Source organism: Lepeophtheirus salmonis, chromosome 7, assembly GCF_016086655.4.
Source record: "Lepeophtheirus salmonis chromosome 7, UVic_Lsal_1.4, whole genome shotgun sequence".
NCBI classification, from domain to species: Eukaryota; Metazoa; Arthropoda; class Copepoda; order Siphonostomatoida; family Caligidae; genus Lepeophtheirus; species Lepeophtheirus salmonis.
The window spans coordinates 22,606,623-22,625,822 of record NC_052137.2 but is presented as its reverse complement, the minus strand read 5'-3'; the positions used below and the strand labels follow the sequence as shown (position 1 = coordinate 22,625,822).

At 29.4% G+C, this 19,200-nt stretch overlaps 1 protein-coding gene across 1 annotated transcript in view; it reads right to left on the bottom strand.

Annotated features, from left to right (window-relative positions):
• Nucleotides 1-19,200, bottom strand: part of LOC121122051 (acid-sensing ion channel 2) — a 139,277-nt gene that overhangs the window by 37,996 nt on the left and 82,081 nt on the right. The window contains exons 5-7 of the mRNA XM_040717060.2: nt 10,549-10,639; nt 3,386-3,588; nt 2,984-3,116 (exon numbers count right to left, since the gene is read on the bottom strand). Of these exons, the coding sequence (XP_040572994.1) occupies nt 2,984-3,116; nt 3,386-3,588; nt 10,549-10,639 (427 nt within the window). The remainder of the gene's footprint in view (nt 1-2,983; nt 3,117-3,385; nt 3,589-10,548; nt 10,640-19,200) is intronic.

Sequence of the window (19,200 nt, the reverse complement as noted above, 5' to 3'; positions counted from 1 at the left end):
AAAGTAATCTAGATTGAATTAAAGTCAAGTCTAAATTTTTACCTCACACACAGTACACTCATAATTCCTCAACGTTAATTTCCTCATTGATAAACCAAATCATCCGTGGTTACGCTTTAGTTTTTATCATTTATAATTTGTTCTTTCTTCAAAAATGAAGGAATAATGTGAACATATTTAAAAAAATTATATATTCATGTAGCAACAACAAAAATTGGACTCTCTTCCATTATAGTATTATTTTTACCTATGAAGATAATAGTCTTTGAAGACTAAAAGTAACTTGGCAAGTTAACTTATGATAGTTGAACACAATATATATATATACATTTATAATACCAAGAAACCTTCAAAGAAAAATTTAAAGTTCCTTAAATTATTATCTAAAATATCAATTTCGGATGTCACCTTAATTATTTCAAGAAACCTTCAAAGCAAAGTTAAAAGTTCCTTAAGTTACTTTCTAAAATATTAATTTCGGATATCACCTTAATTATTCATGCTTAGTAAAAGTATAAATGTAAATATTTTTATATATTTATCTATATATAATGTGTTATTTTTTTTTAGAAATATCGGCCTGACATATTTCTGAAACGTTTATTTTGACAAAAAATGAAATATACAAAGTTTGAGCAATATTAATCAATGCTGAGTGTTGTGCTGAGTGCTGAATGCCTTTCAAGTTGTAAATTTCCGCATTTTATGAAAATAATAAAACAAATACTCTCCTTCAAAATAGTTAAGATAAGTCAAAATAAACAATTGTTTTTATATGAATAAACAGTCTTTTATAAGTTTCGACATCGTAAAATGATTTTTTTTAGTAGAACATACAAAATAAAATAATAATGTATCGTGTATAAGATATATATTTTTTTGCATTTTATGTAGAATAAAATGCCTACATAAAAATGCCTGTCTGAATTTAAAAGTATGTTATGAAATATGATATATTTACATGGATTATCATCTGTAAAGTTAGTTCCTTTTCCTTTTTTACAATATATGCCTCAGTTTCTATAGTCGCTATTTACGTACGCTCACATTTTCTCTAGTACTCCTTGTACTAATGCACCCAATAATCATCTCTTATCTTTAATGTATTTTTATCATCAATAATGATAAAGTTTGCTACTCGTATAATGACAAAAATAAGTACTACTATCTCTAGTGCTCCTTGTACTAATGCACCCAATAATCCTCTCTTATCTTTAATGAATTTTTATCATCAATAATGATAAAATTTGCTACTCGTATAATGACAAAAATAAGTACTACTATCCATTTTTACTAAAAATATATAATTTGTGAAAAAATATGCATTCAAGAAGTCAGAGGCTCTCATTGAGGCTGAGGGGGTCTGTATTGAATAAAAAAGTGGATTTCACTTTTAATTCGCTAGAAATAAACATAATTTTGTTCTCACTATATTGACGAACTAGTTTTGAATAAAAATTGAAAAAACAATCTTCAATGTAAAGTTAAATATGACGCAAAGGGCACGGTACATTATTAGACCAAAATGAAATGATAGCTTCCATTAACAGTTGGTTGGTAGTTCGAATGATCATGATATATTATTATTAAATAAAATGCTAAGGAATGCCAATTTGTACAAACAAGACAATAAAATGATTTGAAAATTGATTTTTTAAATTCCCTGAACGAATTAATTTTTATAACGTATGTTTTCCTTCTGTATCCTATCAAAACCATAGCAATGTATTAAAAAAATATATATGGCTTGAACACTTAAATATTTAAGTATGAAATCATTTTATTTGTAATATGAATGTTTCAAATCAGTCGTTCTCAAACTGCGGTACGTAAGCTCTCTCTCTCTAGTGACATTTTCAGGAACTTCATTATCTTAATGGTGGTGCTTTGAGACTTTGTTAGAAAGTTTAAAAAACATAGTTTTGGCCAAATCATAAATCTTTGTTATTAAAGTTTTTCTCTAATTAGACTATTATTTTTTTTTAAATTAAGGTTAATTGACGGTGCAATATCAAATAAATATACATTTGAGTATCCATAAAAATAATTAATTATCTCTGGCTTTCGTATATTTACATGACATGATATACAACATAACAAGATATACTTAGATATAACATAACTTTTTATGTCTATGATATACCAACATGGTAAATAATTTATCCAAAGAATTTTCTAATACTGATATAAAGGAAGTCAATTGGTATCAAGTTAAAAAATAACATGTTTTTAAGTGGATATTTATAGAATGAAATATAGTTCGACATAAATACTTAAATATAAACAATAAAATCTCATATTTAAACTTTATATTTATTACAGTTTATTGTAAATTTGACACTACAATAAAGTTAAAAAAATGATGCAGATGTCTAAAGATATTTAAATAAAGTGATCTGTTAATATAAATACAGTCAAACCGGATAAAGGAAACTGAAATTTTTCAGATGAAAATTTCACTATATCTGGATTTTTCTTATATCCAAACTATATACAAAGCCACAATTTTGGATATTTACATAAATAAGTTGTTTTGAGTCTCTTCATTTTGAAACATCCAGTGTTTGGTGTACCTGTTTTTGAAAGATCCTGAAGGATTTTTATCATATCTTTCAGCAAAAGTCTTTTACGTGGGGACACTTATGATATATATCTATATTGATTGAAAAACAATGTTACATGAATATGAATATCATCATAGAGAACAAAAATGTTGCAAAATGTATACATATAAAAAGGAAAAATCCTCATTCAATTCTTCATTCTAATGAATTAATATAAAAATGAGACCAAAAAGTTTATAGTATGCAAATTTGTACTTCTTGTTTCTTATATGCGAAGTATTTCATAAAAAATAAGAAATTGGTGTCACTTTAGGATCTTTTGTATTTATTTTATGATAAGAACATACCTCAATGTACATACATAGAGTAATTGCGACTAACTTATTAAAGATAGACTTGTAGGTCAGGGAATGACTTACCGCTCATGTAGGGAAGTCGACACGTTATGTTTTCCCCAATGATTCGTTTTTTAAAGCATTCTACAAAACAATTATTTTGAAGATAGTTTGGTGTGCTATCACAGGGATTTCTGCTATGGTGAAGGGACTCGACCTAAAATTATAAAAGGATTGTTGATTAAAAATACTTTTAATCACATAGCATTGAATAAACAAAAATAATATTATTAGCATATGTTGCTGTGGTCTGTAAAAACATATAATATTACTCTTTTTTTTTCTTTTATGTTAGAATCAAAACATCATGCTAATAGTTCATTAATATAAATAGGTCACAAAGGAGAAAAAATAATGTATCACATTAATTCATTTCATTAATTTACTCGCGATTAAATAGTATGTTATTTAAATTTCTACTCTTACTTTTCTCATGTCTAGCCGAAGGTCTCTTCCTTGACCAGGATACAGAGAAGTCCCATGAGTTTGAACTCCAAGAGTGGGCTGTTCACGGGAGTCATGTACATATATTTTCCACCCATCATCCCCATTGTATATCTCCTCTTCTGTTTCTTCTACTTTGAGATATAAATTGTGAAATATTCCAGCCAAGTGAACCATTGAATCGTCTAGATGAATAATAAAAAAAAGTTAAATATTGATAAAATATTTTTATTGTCATGCAACATGTTATTTATTCTGCTCATTTCCTATCTTCAGCCATACATATGTATATGTACAGAGTGGGGACTCAAAACTTGCAATATCATGACTAAATCACGAAAAACGTGAAACGCAGCAAACTCTTTAAACAGCGAAGTATTGAGGGTCGAGGTCAGGGTTGGAGGAGGGTCACATGGAGGCAGGTAAAAAAATTTAGCCATATTGTTGCTACATAATTTTGGTTTCTTCTGGGCTGCATGGTGCCGTAATGGAATTCTTGGTGTGATAGGCAGTCGGAATATAGATGCCAACGGTATCCACAGCCTTCTTGCCATTGAAACCGGTGTAGAGGAGAACGTTTTTTTTTTTTTGTTGTTCCTTCGACAATTTTACACTTTGAGACGTGGGATTAAAATAAAACATCTTTAATTTTGCTTTACCTATCGTTTGGTTGTATAGTAAAACCTTAAAGTTAAAAACAAATTTGATCAAATCATAATTAAATGCTACTGCAAGTTTTGGGTCTCCACTTGCAAAAAAATTAAAAAAAATGGAATAACTTTAACTGATTGTTTCACTCATATAAAAACAATCTTATTATCAAATCATTTATACATAGATAACTAATGCATATTACGCTACATTAATTCAATTGAAGCCTTGTTATTTGTAATTTTCTATGCATTTCCATTAGCATACGAATGCTCAACATATAGATGAAACTACCATTGGAACCAAAAAAAAGAAAGTATACACTTTGTTATGTAAATACTTGTTGGGGAAAAATCTATTGGATTGTTTGTATATTTTTACTTGAGCTTTTGGAGAAGAAATTCCTAACAAGAAAGCTCATACGCATGTTTAAACTATAAATGGACCAAACATCAAAGCTTAAAAGAACTTTTAAACTTTATTTTTCATTAAAAGATAAGTAAATAGTTTACTTAGCTCTTTATATACTTGTATATGTTTAAATATTCATATTCAGACAAAAATCCATTTTATGACCAGGCGAATTTGATTATTTCATTTGAAGTTAAAATATATCGTGTGTTTTATAATAATATTTTGAAGTTTTGGATAAAATAATTATAATTTCTTAGTTTTTTGTATATTATTTTTTTTTTTGTACCAAAATAAAGCTTTATTTGTTATCCAGTTTTTTAAACACAGTATTAAGAATATACAAAGATAATTAAAAATCGTATTTCATTAGGGGGGTGATCTCCTGATCTTAATGTACGGATATGAAATCTGGAGTTCCTCCGGAAACTATTCAATTAGGTCATTGGTAATGGTAAAAGTAAGGTTTGTGTTGTTGTTTTTTCTTCATTGGGAGATAACAACAACGGTCTATGTAAAATCAAAAAAAGTTTCCCTCATCACTCCGTATCATAGACAAAAGGATATAGTTATGTAAGAAAGACCTTTGACTTATGCCTACCTAGTCTCAGTACCATTCGAAGTTGGTATTCGAATGTGGATAGTGATCCGGGTTTTACTCAATCTTCCTTTGATATTCTTAAATCGAAGGCCAATAAAGCTGTCGAATCCAAAGAAGAAATTCTCGTCAATTTGACATTAGACGCAATGTCATGTCAACATTGGTCTTAATGAAGAAGAACTTAGTCAGACCATACGGGCACCACAGGCCCTTGTCTTTATGGTTAATTCTTTAAATAAGAATTGGAAATTTCCAGTCCCTCATTTTTTCATCCATAGTTTGACTGGCTCCGAAAAAGTAAATCTAGTCAATCAACGTCTGAGAAGGCTCCATTCAATCAATATAACAGTAACTTCATTAACTTACGATGGATGTAGTAGCTTAAATTTAAAAACGTAATATCTTGACATATTCTAAAATTAGGCTTCATCATGAAGCCAGCCTAATTTCTGAGTATCTAAAAAAATAATTGATACGAAAGTCTCTTTCGAAACATATTCTTTTTTAAGAGTCAATGATTCAAAGGTATTAAATATCATGTGTATATTATATTTGTGTTTCTAAAAATAAATAGTAGCAAAGGTTGTTATAATAAAATGATTCTAGTTTATTGTTGGTTCTGATGCAACAAGGCTTTTCAAAGACTTTATTGTTTTAACATTTGTTATCAATGAGAATGATAAGGTTATGGAGCAAGATGTAAGTGAGTGTAGATGCTGAATGTTTAAAGTGTAAGAGTGCTTTAACTAAAAGAAGGATTCCGATTATAGGCCTTAACAGACGACATAGTACATAAATGAATTTGGATTAAAAGGGCAAGGAGAAGAACTTGAATCTTATCCTTATCTTAAACCTTGTACAGCTTCGAGAATAAGGTTGTGCCTCCAATGTTGGGAGTGAGAGAGAAGTCTCGTATATATCATCATATACAAATTATAGGTACATAAGATGGCCGCCGACAGCTCACAGTTGACTCTCCTTTTCTTTGCCTTTTGAGTATGCAGTTATTATATATGTTAGTGAATCCAGTGCACATCCATAATGATATATTCTCTGTGAAGATGTTCCATGTTCCAGTTTTGCAATATTTTGACAAATTACATCAACTAATCAAATTTTTCTAATTGACACTGTAGACACATCAGGCAACCCTCACAATGCCCAGTACCTTCAACAACTTGCACAATATTCTATCAAGAAATGTGAAGATAATTTTGGTTGTAGTGTTGGTAGTATCGTGACAGACAATGAAGTAAACATTACCAATATGCAGAAACTACTAGAAGAATCAACAGAACAAAATATCATCCCCTATAGCTCTGCAGCACACCTTCTAAATCTATTGGCTCATGACCTAGTAATTGATAATGTAAAAGAGTGTGTGTGTTTTGTAGTAAAATATTTCAGGAAAATCATCATGTAGGTGCAACATACCGTCAAGAAGGTGGCCAGCGTCTGATAATGCCCCAAGATACTAGATGTAACACTATGTCCGACTGCCTCAAGATTTATGTAAATAACTGGCCAATTCTAATCAAGATCTTTGAATTTGACAGAGAAATGATTGATCCAGCTGTAAGGAATAAGGCATCCGATATTGAACTCAAACACTCTGGTGAGGAGCTATTGGCTCGACTACAGCCAATAGCTAAGGCTCTAGATCAGGAACAAAGGAATACACCTCAAAAACAACCAGCAAGTCGAAAAACTCGTGAGAAAAAGGTATACACAGTTCATTATTTAGGCTCATGCTGGATCCTTCACTGCAGGGGAAGGAACTTGATGAAAAAGAAATTAATATGGGAATGTAATATGCCAATAAGAAATATCCAGTACTTGTTACTATCATCATGAAGTTTCAGGCAAGATCACCTCCTTTCCATTCATTTAAGTTTAAAAAACATATAACCAAGACTATGTCAGCTACTGAATAGTAGGAACCTCATGCAAGTTTTATGGACAGCCATGGCAGTGACATTCTCTCTCCAGTTTATCAACTTATGACTGCCGTAGACATGTCATCTGGAGTAAAACGAGTCTTCTCATCTTTTGGGCTACTTCAGTCTAACCAGAGGAACTGCTTTGTTACAGAGAAGGCAGCAAAACTTGTTTTTCTTTTTCAAGTCCATGAATGAACACAATTCTAACAACGAGAATGATTCATAATTGAAAATATGTTGTAACCGATTAATTTTAGAGGAAGTAATGTTTTTCTTTTTTGTAATCCATATCTGCATGAATAAACTCATGATAAGGATACTCCATAAAAATATGTTAGATTCAGTTAGACTCACAAGAAATTTAACATAAAAGGAAAATATTTTAAAATTCAAATAATAATTTCAGTTGTGTAAGAAAGCTCACAAAAAAGTTAAAAAGGATGTTAAATTTACAATAATCTACAAATTATTTCAGTTGTATAAGTAGATAAAGTCCTTTTTCTTTAATTATGTTGTATTAAAAAAAAAATTATTGTGCATCAAAATGTCTGCTCATTTTTTATATGTATATTATAGAAGTATGATTTAAATCATTGATTTCTATATAACATCTTTTGATTTCGATCAATGATTAAAATCAACCACATTTAAATCAAACAATCTTGGTTTTGGATATAAAATAAGCCCCCTTATATGATTTTAATTTTATCCTATGCCAAGCCCAAAAGAGGTACCAATACAAAGTTTCAGCTTCCTATTCCTAACGATGTGGGTATCCATAAAAGGCAAAGACACACCGAAACTGTATTGTAAATATAAAGATTATTTATATTTAGGATTATTATTTTTTTTGCACTTCTATGTAATTTTTAAAGTTGTAATGTTCTTGCCTTACATGTATTTTTTTTTTTAATAACAATGATAACTTTTATGTTTTTATAAATACAAACTATAAGTCAACTGATATAAGCTTTGCTGCTGGGCCAAATAAAGAAGTTATTTTTACAAAAAGATTAGATGATATTTGCTTATCAATTTACAAGAGTCAAATTAGTAAATTATTTTCATTAACTAGATGAATATTTTTCTCGAAAAAAAAAAAAATAATCATAGAAACACAAATAGTCTCATTTGGCTAAAGACTTTAAGGTACAAATCCAATTAATCAAATAGCGAAGAGCTTGAACTTTTCTTCATCTCATACATCACTTTATATCAGAAATAAGTAATTATGGACATATATCTAATTCACAATAGTAGAGGAACCCTTTGTTCATTTCTTATATTGAAAATTAGACAAGTTTTGATCATCCCTTTTTCCGAGTAATATAAGAAATTAATTTTCATACATATAAACAGACATTTATCCTACATCTTAATATTAAATACTACTTACACAACTGATAAATTTATTAAGTCATATTAATTACTCATTTCCAATCAATACCCTCAATTTTTATTTTGAGTTAAGTTTTTAATAGAAAGTATGTTTTTACTTTTATGATAAAATAATGATTTCTTATCTACTCATACTGAAAATTGATATTTATGTTTGACTTGATAAAAACTTTTTTAGTTACTATGGACTTACTGTTTCTAAGTTCCTAATCAAAAAAAAATTATTTATAAATAATTTCCATTATTAAAAGTTATTTATTTAATTTTCAATATATAATTTATTTTATTTTCCTTCTCTTTTTCACATTGAATTAATGATAATTTCTTTAATATATAAATATTAATATCGATTTAATTAATAAAATAATCAATATTAAAATAAATACTAAAATTTTCAATATTTTATAACATCCCAAGTATGGTGGAATTTTTTGGTGTTTCCAACGGAAAATCTTGTCTTTTATAATATTATTTTTATTTAATTATATACAGATTAGGTGGTGGGGGGAATGCAGAGTACTTAAGACTTATAAAATTCATTAAATACTTGAGCACAAACCAATCAAATTACATAATCCAATAAATAAGCTGATGCATCAGTTACATAATAATGTCCTCGAAGGAGCATCAAAGGCGATGGGTCATCGATATGCTTCACGCACAAATGCCCCAAAAAAAATATTCTTCATTGTTGGCGTATACATTGGAACTATGCATTAAATCAATAAAGCGATTAGGAATGGTAATGATTCAGGCGATATTATAAATAGGTCTCCAGGTTCATGTCGGAAGGAGATGGTCATTTTAGATGACGCAATTTCGGACATAGATGAAAATTTGCTATAAGGAAATGGTTTCGAGGGTGTCTCCCTCAACCATTCTGGCAAAAACTAAGATTCTATAACTCCAAAGCTACTTAAAGGTTCATTGACATATATTAATTCCGTTAAGCATCAAAGAAAGATTCGACACGTACAATGCAAATCAACTTTTTTACAGCATAATAGTTCAATAATGAAAAATTCTTCCAGTAATTCGTAATGCTAAATATATAGCAAAACTTAAATAAAATGGTAAATTATTTTATCACCCACTCTGTATAATACATTAAACTTTACGATAAATCCTACATATTAAAGAATCACCAGGATAAAAATTTGAAGATTCATGCTTTGGAAATGATGGGGGTACATACATTGCTAATAAATGTTGTTCAACAAAGTACCGAATATTTTTGACTGATGAAACTTTACGAACATTAATCTTGTAGGTTCTTGATCTTTTTTCCTTTTTTCACTTTATACACAATCATAAAGGGTAACCACGAGTGTGTGTGCTCATGACAGTTTTCACACATTTATAGCGTCCGAGCTTTGTTGTTATAGACAACAAGAAAAGTGTCTACATTTTTTTAAATTGTAGCTTATATCATAATTCTTAAATTGTTATTGAGGAGGGCACATCAAAGTATAAAGTCTAATCCTAAATGTGTCTGTATATGAATGACAGAGAATAACAGTGATGAATTGTTGGCAAGTTAAGTGTGTACAAGTCCTTGTTGGACTTAGAATAGAATTGAGGAATTGAGTAATTCCTGCTGGGATTTGTGTTCATTTTATTTCATTTCACAAATTCTCACAGCTAATTTAATGAGACGTCATCATAGCTAAGCTACTCTCCTTTGATACATTCTTCAAATTGTTAGGATTATCATGTTCATTTTTGCTTTTTTTTTTCATAACCAAAATGGCTAGAATTTACACATATGGCACCAAAGTTATTATATATCATACATTTTAATGAAACGAAAGTATTTGTATTCGTCTAAAGCTACATTTGTTTTTAAGCAAATCCATTATCTAATTTTTAGTATTTAGACTTTGCATTTCATGACTCATTTACTTATTAAAACATTGTTTTACATCAAATATATTATAAAGTTTTTTCATCAATTAAGCGTTTTCATATGACTTTATCATTCTGGAAGGCGTGTTTTATCGGGGGCATACTCAACAAAATTTGTTCCTATACAAAATTTTATCTCTTCCTCCCTTAAAGCTATTACACAAAGTTTCCTTAAGACTTGCAAATATTTTTTTTATTTTGTTTGTTTTATACATACGCCAACTCAACCGATGACTTACTGAGTTTATATGTATGACAGACACCCATTGTTGTAAAAGATAAAGTCCAATGTCCTCTTTGTTCGCATGTCACATTGCGACCAAACCAGCACTAAAAAAAAGAAGAAAAAAAGTTATATACATATATCGAGAAAAAATAAATATGATATTATTACATGAGAACTTATTGTAATTTTTGTAATAAATTAATTAAAATTGTTAAAGACTATCTTTCCACTATTTCTGTACACAAAAAAACGTATTGCATACATATTGTGTTAATATGGATATTTGTTGCTAGTTCAGCAATATAAAAATTCATTTTTTAAGAGAAATTAGTTATATACATAATTTCACCAATCTTTATTTATTAATTTTTATATTGGTAGGTGATCACACTTTATAAATGTTGTGTACTAGTGTCGATGCCTGTACAAGTTACAACTTGTATAAGCAAATTGTACAAATGGTAATTCCTTTGTCTTAAAAGGCATTATTTAATTACAACATTGTTAACTCCAATGACCAACTATATATGCTATACCCCCATTTCCTTTTAATCTATTGAAATACCATGGTTATTATGTGTTTATGAGAAATATAACTATAGGCATTTTAATTATATAACGTGCCACCTAGTATTTACTTATAACATAAGTTACTCGTTACTTATATTATAATTTAAATTTTAGTAATTTTTATAAAATAGTTAATAATGAGAACCTTAACACGTCGATTATCCTTAGAATATTCCATTATTACATTTTCCTTTTTCCAAATCCTTTATTTAAAATTATTCATCCCATTTTGTGATTACAACGTGTACAAAATTGCAATTTGTACACAAATAAAAAATAAAGTAATAGTGGTTTAAAAGGAGGGAATTTAGAACGAATAAAAAATGTGTTTTCTTTGTTAAGCCTCGGACTTTTTTGTTATTTTTTATGTTGCTTTATGGTGCAGACTTTTCAAGCCATTGCTGAGCTTAAACAGTATTTTTTCCCTTCAAGAAACGCTGTAAAATTATAGCACGAAATTATTTTCGATCCATTTAAAATAAAAAATAACAAAAGTAGCTTCACTTTGGACAATAACTCACAAACTAAATAAGACATTGTCTTAAAATTTTGAAAGCTGTCTTGTGAAGGTTAATACTAACTGAAAATGAGGTGAATTAAATGAAAAATTGCATCATCTATTTTTGATGGTAGGCACTTTTCAGCCCATGCGTTATATAGGTATATAATACAATGTAGTGTACATTAATGATCTTTTTTTGAAGTTTTTTTGTACTTTTCTTCTATCATATAATAGGTTGTGACATGCCTTTTACTCCAAACATAAAAATCTTTTCTATATATATTTTACCCTTACACAGAAAATGTCAAAGAAACAATATTAATCCGTTTTCCCTTTAAATATATGTGCATTAGTTTAAAAATGTTTGACAAAGCAAACAACGTAGGCAATAATTTATACTCTCAATTTTTGACTATTGATTTTATTGATTTATCTTCAATGTACGTGTAAAGTAAATGTTGTAATATTAATCAAATAAGACACACTTTTCTAAAAGCAATGATAAGACAAATGTCATAAAAATTCTTTAACGTATGAGGTAATTGTATTTTTATCTCGATATAATTGAAAAATATCATTTATAAATATGTAAATCAGCAGTAGCAAAAGATTAAATGAGTAACTAAATATAAAAATTATTAAAAGTCTTTTTAATACGCGAAATAGAGGAGGAAAACCCATCAAGCAATTCTTTACCTCAAATTTAAAATTTAGTCAATGCATTAGTGAATATAGGGTTTTTGTGCATACCTTAATAGGGACGTTACTTCTGAGATCCTTTGATTTACTTTAGGATTTGATGGGTACTCAAAGAAAATATTTTGTATTCGTTGAATGAAAATCGAAAAAAAATCATTATGCAATTAATTGTTTTGTAAATACTTTTACGGAATTTGAGTTATTCTAAACGGTGAAAGTAAATTTATATGTATATATAGACCTGCCCCTCCTCCAAATACGCCCTTGCATATACTAATTAATTAATAGGCATGAGTATCGTTCTATAAAGTATGATCTAAAGAGCATAAAAACATTTTTAAGTTACAATCTGAACAGTGTTTTATTATTTTCCAAAGCGGTTAGCGGTGTACTCATGAAAGACAGAGAGTAATAATCAGGGTTTGCTCAAGGGTTATAAGTCTAAGTCCTTGTTAGAATCGGTGTAGAACTGCAGCCTCTATTTTCTTGGAATATAAGAAGTAGGATTTATCATCTCACGTCTGCTTTCAGCTGTTATATTATAACATCATGACAACTAATCTATACTTCTCCCAAATATTCTTCAAATTGTCAGGATTACCACGTTCATTGTCGGTTTCTTTTATTTTTACATAAAATATTTGAAATTATTTACTTTTTTCGTGAGTGAGATGATGGACATTTACAAATCATTTTGAATATATATATGTCCAGTGTCCACCCAGCTCACATACGAAAAAAGTGTTAAAATAAAACATCTTATTCCATCGAACCTTTTAACTTATTACGAATTAGATAATATTATGTTGTATCTTATAAATTTTTTTTTTAATTGATAGACAGTTTATTTATAAACTAAATGTGTTATTATTAGGCAACATGTCATACACGTATTGCCAGTAAAAAAAATGATTATATTGAACTAGTATTCTAAACCAATTTTTGACACTCCCACATAAAATCTTCTGAACAATTGTTGTTGAGAGAAGCAGATGACGTGTGACGTAGTTGGATTATATATTCATATATTTTACAAAATTGTACTACATAAATTTCAAATAATTAGATATCCACACGTTTTCCTCCACGAAAAATCTTCCCGAATTTCTCACCTGTAAAATGGATACTTGTAAAAGAAGTACGTTGACTTGTACTATCGCTACCTGCTTTTCCTCTCACATTGATTCAGATCAGGAATATTCTTACCATCAATATCCTAAAAACGACGGTATCCGTTGCAAAGGGATTCGAGCCTGTTATAGGCAGGATTCATTTAATGTTACAACCGCAGAATTTGTCCCCGACATTTTGAAAATGAGTGGTTGGAAAGAAATTTCAAGGCTGGACTAATGCCGAACCATGGAAGGAGATCAAGCAACAAGCTTAAACCCCAAAGTGTTTCCCATCCTTCACTTAGTTATCGAGAATCCTGTAAAAATAATCGAGGCTGATACATCCAAAATTAGAAGAACAGAAAGGTATACTTTCAAATTCAAATCGAGTAAGTAGAAAACTTGGATTCGAGTCTTGATAATTATCATTCTGAAGAATCACCTTTACCTGAGGCTACGGAAATTGAGCATTCATCAGAAAAAATATATAATTATGTGCTAGTTTAGGCTAATATTGAGGGGGAAGCATATCTTAATCGGAGGAAAGAGAAGAAAATATTACTTTTGAAAATAAGTAGGCTTCAAAAGAGCTATTTCTCTTTAGAAGAAACATCTGCACTATAAGGTATCAAAGAGACAGGAATCACAGCCCTTAAAATATACGTTACGGCAGCGATTTTCATTAAGCCATGTCAAAGTGTTAATGAACAAAAAGATGAATGCATGGCCAAGAAACTGGACTGAAGAAGACATTCAAAGTTCCCTGATTTTGAGGTCAACGGCTGGAGGAAATGCATATAATTATCTTAAGAAGAAATTTCCCCTCTCTTAACCCCACCTTTATCAACTTTGAGAAAATTGATTTCAAAATTTAAAAGTGCCCCTGGGATTCAGCATAAACTTTTAGATATTTTGAGGGGAAAAATGAAGGGTAAGTGCATGTATTGGTATAAATATTTATAAGTAAGTATTTTAAATTGTTTTTTCTTCAAGAATGTTCTCTACAAAATGATAAATTTAAACATCTTAGAGTGATGTCTTTTGAGGAAATTGATTTAAAAAGAAGTTACGATTACTCTCCTTTTTATGATCCAGCCTTTTCCTCAAACAAAAAGATTCAGGTTGCAATGATACGTGGACTTTTCTAATACTGGAAAAGGCATGTTTACTTTGATTTCGACACTGCCATGCCTATTGAAAATCTATTCAATATCATAACAGAAATTGAAAAAGAGTAATTTGTTTAGTGGCTATGGACTCCGATATGGGCCCGTCAAATGTGGGACTGTGTAACACATTAGGAATCACTGAGGATTTTCCGAATTTTTGTAATCCATCGGACACATCTAAGAAGATTTAGGTCTTTCATGAATTGCCCCATATGATCAAACTCTTGAGAAACCCTCTTTTGGTTAAAGTGTACCAGTTACCAAAAAAGAATGATTTATAGAATTGTCAGCAAGAGATTGTCAAGAGTTAAAACTTGCACACAAGATCAAGGATATCCATCTGGAATGTCACGGTAGTCAAAGACAGCGTGTTTTTCTGGCAACACAATTGTTAAGCCATACAACAGCCTCATCATTTGAATATCTTTTTCGAGCAAAGAAGTCACAAACTGAGTTTATTAAAACTATAGATTCCTGGTTTGATGTATTCAATAGTAGGAAGCCCATTGATGTTAAAACAAATTATTGTAGATTTGGCATCCATTTGGATGAACAAAAAGATGTCCTTAATAAGATGAAGAAAACAAAAAAGAATGTCTGGGAATTGGTAAAGAAAAATCACTTATTCCTTTTCAGCATGGAATTTGGATTTCCATATCATCTTTGGAAAAATTATTCTAAGATTTGAGGGAATCATCTGGAATAAAATGCATCCTTACTTTGCAGTTAAATCAGGATTGCATGGAAAACTTCTTCTCACGCTTGAGGCCCCTTGGAGTCTCCAATCATTAATCATCCAACAAGTATTGATTGTAAAAATCGATTCCGATTAGTTATCCTTGGCCAAGCTGATAGGATCCATTTGGGATCATCAGCAATTCAAATTGGTTGTTTAATTTAGGACTTGTTACGAGAATTGAATGAGCCAAAAATAGATTAGGAAGTATATGATGCCCCTTTACTATTAACAGCTGAACTAGCCTTACATCTTAGTTTAGAACACAAAGTATCAACAGAAAAAAAAATTGCCGAAAATTAAAGAAATTATCACATTATTTAACATAACTTTCTATAAATTATATTAAATTTCTTATAACTGGTTAATAATAAATTTACCATATGTTAGACTTTTTTATCCAGAGGACTTTTAATATTAAGTTAAATTAAATAAAAATAGACATTTTATTTTCAAATTACATTAAAAATTAGACAAAACAACGCCGACTATTACTGATTAGCATAATCCAACTACGTGACATATCGTCAACTTACTTGACACGCCTTGAATCTTGAATGTTCAGAAGAGCATACCTTCTATTCTATTACCCTGATAATTTCTTTATTTAAGTTCAAATTTTATTATTAACAAATAAATACTAGAGAGACTCACAAATTTATAATATTACTTGTAAAAGTCTTTTTAAGGGATGTTTTTGGGCACTAGTATACTGATCTTTTATAAACTAGAGTTAACACTCAGTAGAGTGTAAACCTACGCCTACAATTTTCCCTCTAAAAATAACTTTCATTTGAGATATGTATCAAAGTTTGTACAAAAGTTGCAGTTGATTTTATCTTAACCTTAAATTTTACTTTCTCAAAATTGTTGGTGGAAACAGTGACTACAGAATGCGGCCTTTATTTAACAAAGAACTTTGTGTGCCTTCTCAGGTAGAAGATTTTTTTGTTATTTTGGTGGCTAGCCAGAAGTGTTTGGGGTTAGTAAAAAAAAAGGCATCGATTGACAAAGTATTTATTCCACGATCGTGGAAAAGGCAGAGTGACCTTATTGCGATCTGCCCCGAACGAGACAAAGTTAAGATTACAACCTTCTTAAACCTAGACAAGTCCTTTGTCTGGAGTGTCCGGAATAAACTTGAAGATTCTGGAGGTGATTATGAATAAGCAGCAAAACGTGGATATAATTATATCCTTTACTTTGTTGGACTTTCATGCAACCCAAAATCCAGCCTGATGTTCAGGATCTGGAAATAATTCCGGCTAAGAAGACTCATCAAGGCCTTCTCCCTTTTCCAAGGTTGAGTCGATGCCGTTATTGACGCCAAAAGAGATTATATAGAATAGTTAATTTTGTTTTATATTCAACTATTTATTAAAATGAGATGATTAGTTAGTAAGAAATACATTAAAAATAATAATCGTGTAGGTTATTATTTAGAGGCTGCAAACTGTGCGCACGCCTAAATTATAATATAAACTGCAAATTGTTTGAGTTTACTAAAAAAAGTCAATTGAAAAAAAATAAAAAACACTCGTTACATACTTTTTTTTTCATCAATGTAGATAGGCAGATATATTAGCTTAAATGACTTATTTATGGGTCACATATGTGCTTAACCAAAGCAATAACATAAATATATATTTAAAAATATAAATATCACATTAATCTTAATAAATTGAAAAATGAGTTATGAATAAGTAATATTAATATTTATTAAAATAATTTGAGTAAAAGGGCAAAATCAATTACCTTTTAATGCAGAAGAAGTGAGTTTTTTTCTGATAAAATCACATTTTATATGAAAAAAATTATTCTAAAAAATATACAGTAATTATTTAGATTGTTCCATTTTAAAGTTTTTAGTTTGTTGACAAATTAATAATATTAAAATATGATATAATATGTCTTAATTTCAATTGAATGTCGGGATCTAAAAGGTTGATGAATAGCAATTGAGGAAAATAAATCTTCAAAGAAAGAAGCTTTGATAACGTCTAGGATTTCTAGTTTTTAATGAGTAAGTAATTTAAAAAGATTTATCCCGTTAATTTTTATAAATGGGGATTTTGTTTAATCGGAAAAATATGCTATTATAAACTTTGACAGATTACCAATTCTAATGAAATTGAATATATTTGATCAATTTAATCATTTGCACAAGAGAATGTCAGCAAGAGATACAATGCTACGGTCCACCGAACGATAAAAAAATCAATTGTCATTTTATTTTATCAAGCTTGAAATATCCAACTACTACATTAATTCAATCTTCTGGTCAAAAAACTTAGCATGAACAAATTTTATTGTAAATACAAAAACTGAAGTACTGAAACTTTATTGATAGTTTGTGCCATGTTTATAAAGATAAAATTAAATAAAATAAAAGGCGACTTGTATATTTTAGCAATCAACATAAATTTGCAATGTTAAATTCTATAATATATTAATATAATTTAAATTATGTTTCTCACTTAAGATACAACTTTTTATCATCGGGACATTAGTATGGTAATATTTTATTCTACAAAAATTTATATTTAGAAATGGTCAAGTAGGATTGTAGTACTTGCGTCCTTGACTTAGTTATTATTTTAAATGAAATCGAATTGCCACGGTTGTAGTCATATAGACTCAGAGTCTTTATAGAGAAGATATCATTTGAACACATAATCTTATAAATTATCTTGCTCTTAAGATATAATTTATAAAACTTCACTAATAGTATATATGGATTTTCACCCATTCCAAACCGTAACTGTTTAAACAAGAGATTTTTAATAGGCAAAAAAAAAAATCATCTAGATATTCAAAATTGAGTAAATATATCCTGATTATTTGAAGAGGTTAAAAAATTATCAAATTTGAAGATCTGTCATCATTATTTAAGAAAGAAAAATAAGAATAAAATAGTCATTAGTATTTTAAAGACGAGGAATAACTATGATGATTGGTTTTGGAGTTATAGGTGTAAGTTCTTGTTGGATTCGGAGGATAGAAAATTTATTGTTTATTTATGCACAGTGGTGCATAAAGTAATAAATATTTCCCTTATCTTCCCATCAAAATGGTGGCAATCTTTCCTAGTCTGGGCTTAGGGAGGGGAAGTGAAAGAAAGAAGGACACAGTATGTCCGACAACTCGTATGCAGGCTAATATAATACATAATATCCTCCAATATAGCTGAACACTGTTCTCTCTTCTTTTCGCGAACAATAGCTGGGAGTACGGGGTGGGGGTTAAGGGGGGAGGAAGGGAGGAGCAAGAGTGAAGGGTTTGTGATATGATAAATATGGCGTTGTACATACATAAATTATTTATATCTAAGTGGGATGGAATTGGCTTAATTAAATTAACAACTTTTAAACTATATACTAAGATTTGAAGCTGTAAATACTGGTGCAAATAATTAAATAATATTATATGCCCAACCCCAAAAATTATACATATACTATCTTGATTTGATTTTATCGAGCTTGTTCATAATTACCAAGTATTAATTTTGGTTGTATTATTGTATGAGGTATAGTATTTTATGAATAGAATATTGGGGGTAGGAATTTCGAGTTGAGTATTTTCTGAAGTTTTAACTCAAAAATAAGTCGTTTTTCAATGACTTCAGTTTAACCCCTTGGCATAAGACCCAACTAAGTCCCAAATAGTGGTACTGTTTATGTATATTTTCTTTATATCATAGCTGCTTGCAACTAATTTAATGAAACGTAATGACAGGTATGTTGCTCTCCTTCCAAACATATTTCAAATTGTCAGGCTGACTGGTGTGATATTATATATGTATTGAGCTAGTTTATCTCAGATGTATTATCTTCATGTAAATATAAATTATTTTGTGTGATGTACATATGTATTATTC